General features: G+C 45.1%; 1 protein-coding gene across 1 annotated transcript in view; it reads right to left on the reverse strand.

Annotated features, from left to right (window-relative positions):
* Positions 1-5,599, reverse strand: part of LOC113405257 (myeloperoxidase-like) — a gene marked incomplete at both ends in the record, with an annotated part of 23,334 nt that extends 17,735 nt beyond the window's left edge. Inside the window, 2 exons of the mRNA XM_026646283.1 lie at positions 266-395; positions 5,476-5,599. Of these exons, the coding sequence (XP_026502068.1) occupies positions 266-395; positions 5,476-5,599 (254 nt within the window). The remainder of the gene's footprint in view (positions 1-265; positions 396-5,475) is intronic.
* Between the last annotated feature and the right edge of the window lie 34 nt (positions 5,600-5,633).

The raw sequence follows: 5,633 nt of genomic DNA on the forward strand, positions 1-5,633 counted from the left end.
GGTAACAGAAATGCTGTTCGGTGTGAATGTATTCCCTGCACATGCAGCACCTGCCAAGGGATGAAGGTGTGTGGAGTGCTCCAAGCAACACAGCCCAGCGCAAGACATATGTACGGCTTAAGCCTCACATGTGCCCTCAGAATAGACTGAACGGTGCATCAGCCTGGCCTTGGCCTCTGCCCAGAGAGCACTTCCCCCCAGTCATGGAGAGAAATATGGGAGTCATTGATTAAACAAGAAACCAAATGATCTCACAGTCTCGTACCAGTGGGAGCGGAAATCCATTGTAAAGTTTTCCTTCAGTTAATCCTTTGGGAAGAGACACTCCATCCTCATACTCTGCCGGGAGCCATCGGGCATATCCTTGATTGGAAGCTCCAAAATAAGAATGTTTCCTGGAACATTGGGAAGAAAACAAACAACTAAACTATTTCAGAAAGGACACACCCTGCAGAGAAGCAGAATTTCTTTTTCTCCCTGGAACCTAAGTTGAATTGCTATAACGATAGAAAGGAATCGTTTTGAGGTTCAGAGGCCACAGCTGTATTCTGGACAGACAACCCTCCGAGGCAAAGACTCAAAGTCTCTTAGCGCAGGCTATGGTTACTACTGAGGTAAAAGGACCAATCCTCATGTTGTTGTCATATTCACATTTGTAATTCAGAATTTAAATCTATGCTACTTATATGGTCTCCATCACTGCAGTATGAGTGCCTCACAATCCTCAATAGACCTATGCTCCCAACTAGAGCTGACCGAAAAATGGGAATCCATTCCCATGAAAAAATGTGGTTTTAGAACCGTTTTCATCCCAACCCAAGACAAAATATCAAAAACATGAATTTTTTCATGGGAAGGGATTTAAAGAAACATTCTCTTTTGGGAGAGCGGAAAGGCAATTTTTGGTCTTCCTGGCTGCCTGTGAAATCGACAAGAGCCTTCCAGCCTGGCTGCAGGTGAGGCAAAGAGCCCCTATGCCAGTGGTGGGCAACCTGTGGTCCGCAGGCCCCACGTGGGCCATCAGGGTAATCTGCTGGCGGGCCGCCAGTTTGTTTACATTTGCATGGCTGCCCACTGCTCCCAGTGGCTGCGGTTCGCCGTTCCTGGCCAATGGGAGCTGTGGGAAGTGGCAGCCAGCACATCCCTGCAGTCCGCACCGCTTCCTGCAGCTCCCATTGGCCGGGAACAGCAAACCGCAGCCACTGGGAGCTGCGGGCGGCCATGCAAATGTAAACACACTGTCTGGTGGCCCGCCAGTGGATTACCCTGACAGGCCGCGTGCGGCCCACGGGGCCGCAGGTTGCCCACCACTGCCCTATGCTCTTCCTACTCACCTCCCTCACGGCTCTTGGAGCCAGAGGTTTAGAGCACCCAACAGGATTTAGGTGCCTAAACGCCTTTGAAAATCCCACTGGGCACCTATCTGCATCCGTTTGATGCTTTATGTAGGAAAAGCTTAAGTCGTAAGACTGAGATCTCCAATCCCACCTGGATCACCTTGGATATGAACATTGGACTGAATCTATGGACTAATTCTAAGAACTCTTTGCAACTCCAAAGCTCCCCATCTCTACTATGAAACTGATCTCAGAACTGTGCTCGTGTCTGTATGGATACTGATCTTGTAACCATACTATCTCTCTCTTTTCTTTTTTAATAAATTTTAGTTTAGTTAATAAGAATTGGCTATAGCATGTATTTGCGTAAGAGCTGAAATAGTCATTAACCTGACAGGTAATGTGTCCGATCCTTTGGGACTGGTAGAACTTTCTTATATGATGAATAAAATTTTCAGTGATCCTCAGCATATTTGACTTGGATGTCTGGGTGGAGGCCTAAGGCTGGGTTGCTTTAAGGGAACTGTGTTTTGGCTTCTGGGTAACCAGTCAGGTATTAGAGAAGCTGTTTTGAAGCTATCTTGATGGATCTAATACTGGAATGACCACCACCTTCGGGGATTGTCTGCCCCATTCTTCGCAGTTTGCCCTAATTAAGTAACCTCACTCTGGCTCCCCTTGGACTCCAGTCACAGGGAGTCAGGTGCGTAACTGGTTTAGGTGCTTTGGAAAATTCCATCAACTTAGCTACTGCCTCTTGAGGTGGAGGATTTACTAGAGCGATGGAAAAAAACACCCTCCATTGCTGTAGAAAGTGTCTACACTATAGTGCTATGGTGGCACTGCTGCAGCTGTGTCGCTGTAGTGCTTGTAGTGTAATCAGACCCCTGGAAATATCTAATACAGCCTAGGATCACCTTTCTCTTTTTCTACAACTGCATCACATTGGTGGCTCAGATTTCTTGTGACTGAGTAAAACATCCAGGTCTTTCTCTTCCTCTGTCATTTCCAACTGACCAACCCACAACTTACAGCAGAAATTCTTGTTGTTAGTCCCTGAGTGCATGACCTTGCCCTTTGTACCATTACATTTCATCCCACTTCAGTCCTCCAGATCATCCAGTGCTTCCTGTACAATATTCCGATCCTCCTCTGTTAGAAGATGCCACCCAACTTTGTGTCATCCACAAATGTCATTCAGACACTTCTACTTTTTTGTGTCAAGGTCATTAATGAAAATATTGAATAAGCTTGTTCCCAAGACTGATCCTTGAGGAACTCCACTGGCAACCTCCCTCCAGACTGATAGTTTCCCTTTCAGCACAACCCATTGTCCTCTGCCTTTAGCCAGTTCCTTACCCACCTTTCAATTCCTGTACCAACCCCCATCTTCTCCATGTTAATAGTTTCCTATGTGGTACTGTGTCTAATATTTTACTGAAGTCCAGATAAATTAGACCTACTGCATTTTCCTTGTGTAAGAAATTAGCCATTTTATCAACAAGAAATTTCAGGTTAGTCTGACATAGTCTACTTTTGTTTGCAGTGTTGTAGCCATATGGGTCCAATAAAATATATCACCTCACCCACCTTGTCTCTCTCACAATTTACCATTGGTAAAGCTATGTTCCATTCACCTTGATGTATTTAATTGTTCCCTCCTTCAAAATTTGTTCCAAAGACTTGCATACTATTGAGATCAGACTAATGTGTTTCTAGTTGCTCAGGTCACTCTCCCCCCCCCTTATTAAATATAAGTACCATGTTTGCTATTCTTCCATCACATGGTACCACCCCAATTTGATAGCTATAGTAAAAATCCTTACTACTGGATTGGCACTTCCATGTGCCAGTTCCGTTGGTATTCTGAGATGGAGATTTTCTGGTTCCCCTGACTTGAGCCAATTGAGCTCTTTGAGCTTTATTTCCACCTCAGATGTGATCATATCCATTTCTATTCACACATTTCCATCATTAATCCCACATGTTCTACATTCTCATCCTTATTGAAGACAGGCAAAGCATTAGTGTTGGGGCCATACCTAGATTATCTTTCATTTCTACCATATCCGTTTCCATAGCAGCCCCACTTCCTCTTTCCTTGTTCTCTTTTTCATTATATGACTAAAGAACCTCTTACTATTTGCTTTAATTTCCTTTACAAGGACTAACTCAGCTTCACTTTTAGCAAGTCTCTCTGTAAGCCTATATTTCTGACCACCAAGATGTAGCTTTCTCGGCTGAGCAATCCCTTCTTTCATACTTTCAAGCTGGGAGAGGTTGCAAGCAGTTTGGAGGACAGGATTCAAATTCAAAATAACTGTAATAAATTGGAAAATGGTCAGAAACCAGTAAGATAACACTAAATAAAGACAAGTGCAAAGGACTACACTTTGGAAGGAAAAATCAAATGCCCAAATACAAAATGGGGACTTAACCTACTAGGCAGTAATACTGCAGAAAACTATACCGGAGTTCCATTGGATCACAAATTGAATATGAACCAATTATGTGATGCAGTTGCCAAAAAGGCTAATACTCCGGTTTGTATTGCTAGGAACGTTAAATGTAAAGCACAGGAGGCAATTGTTCTGCTCTACTCAGCACTGGGGAGGCCTCAGTTGCAGTCTTGTGTCCAGTTCTATGCCACACTGTAGGAAAGAGGGGGACAAATTGGAGAGAGTCTGGGAAGAACATGAAAATGAAAAAAGGTTTAGAAAACTGACCTATGAGGAAAAGTTTAATAAAACTGGGCATGTTTAGTCTGGAGAAGACGACTGAGGGGAACCTTCATTTATGTTAAGGGCTGTTATAAACAAGTATGGTGATCAATCGTTCTTCATAGCCACTAAGGTTAGGATAACAAGCAATGAGGTTAATCTGCAGCAAGAGAGATTTAGGTTAGCTATAAGGAAAAACTTTCTATCAGGATAGTTAAGCACTGGAGTAGATTACCAATGGAGATTGTGGAGCCCCTGTCATTTAAGAACAGGTTGGACAAACCCCTGTCAGGGATGGTCTAGGTTTATTTGGTCCTTCCCCAGCACAGAGGGGATGAACTTAATGATCTTTTGAGGTTCCTTCCAGTCCTACATTTCTATGATTCCTTGTACACTGTCGTCTTAGTTCTAGTATCACTTTGAGGTGGTTATTCATCTAACTACGTGTGGAGATCTTCCCTACAAGCTTTGCCCTTTGCTTGGAATGCAAATTCCAGATCATTTTTGCCCCTTTGACTTAAAGAAATTCCAAACCTCCTTGTGATGGGGTTTACAGAGCTCACACGATGGTAAAAGGAATGGTGGAACAGTACTGGGCCAAGAAGGCCCTGCTCCTCAGCAGCTGCTGGGCATGCTTGCTATGGAAGACCTGCTTAAAAGGGAGCTCTGGCAGTCTGGCAGAGGGGTGCATGGAGGAGACACTGGCTGCAAGAAGGCAGACAGGCTGCAGCCTCTGAGGCAGAGCAATCTACAGGGGAAGGACAGGGGCTGGCTGGGATCCCCTTTCCCCTGACTAAGAGGGGACAATTGGATTCCAAGGGTGAGCTGGGAAGCATCGCTGCCCACCCCCAGCTGAAGCCCTGAATTACCAACACGGTGTAAGCAGAAGGCTGGGCCATGCCCCAAACTGAAGGGAAACAAGAAGGTAGGAAGTGATACGGGGGAGCCTGATCCAGAATGGCAGTCAGAAGGGACTGAGCCATCCCTTGCCTCTCTCCATTAGGCCCTTCACTGGGATTTGATGGAGAGGGAGGGCCCGGGTCCCCCTATCCATCCCTCTTTCCCCAGCCTCCTGAGAGATACTAGAGGACTCCGGGGGGCGATGAATGGTGGCTTGGCTGCTGGGCCCCAGGACTGCCAGGAAGACCAGCCTCAAGTCTTGGAGAGACTGTTTGTCCACAGTTTGACCAATAGCCCCCTGAGTGAAGCCTGCTACACTCCTCTAGATTAAAGTCTCTTTGTTATGTGTTTGTACAGCACCTCTCTTGGGCCCCTCAGTGTTAACACAATACAAATAACTACTAATACAATTTTTTCTGCTTGGTGGAATGGTATTGTACTGACAACTTTAAGGTGTCTATAGTGGACATTATGTAGGCTGGAGGCTCTCTACTATACATGAAAAATCAATGCTTTACCTGTTGTTGCATTCTCCAGTAATGGTCCGGTAAATGCTACTCTTCGGGCACTTAATGGAACGAATCTGATAGTCACAACCAGTTGCCTTGGAAATAATTTCCTTCTGCTTCCTACTTAGTACATCTGCAAGAGAAGCCAATCAGAGTGAAGCCATTTC

The sequence above is a fragment of the Terrapene carolina genome, unplaced genomic scaffold, assembly GCF_002925995.2.
Source record: "Terrapene carolina triunguis isolate 2854851 unplaced genomic scaffold, T_m_triunguis-2.0 Scaffold34775, whole genome shotgun sequence".
Classification (NCBI taxonomy): domain Eukaryota; kingdom Metazoa; phylum Chordata; order Testudines; family Emydidae; genus Terrapene; species Terrapene triunguis.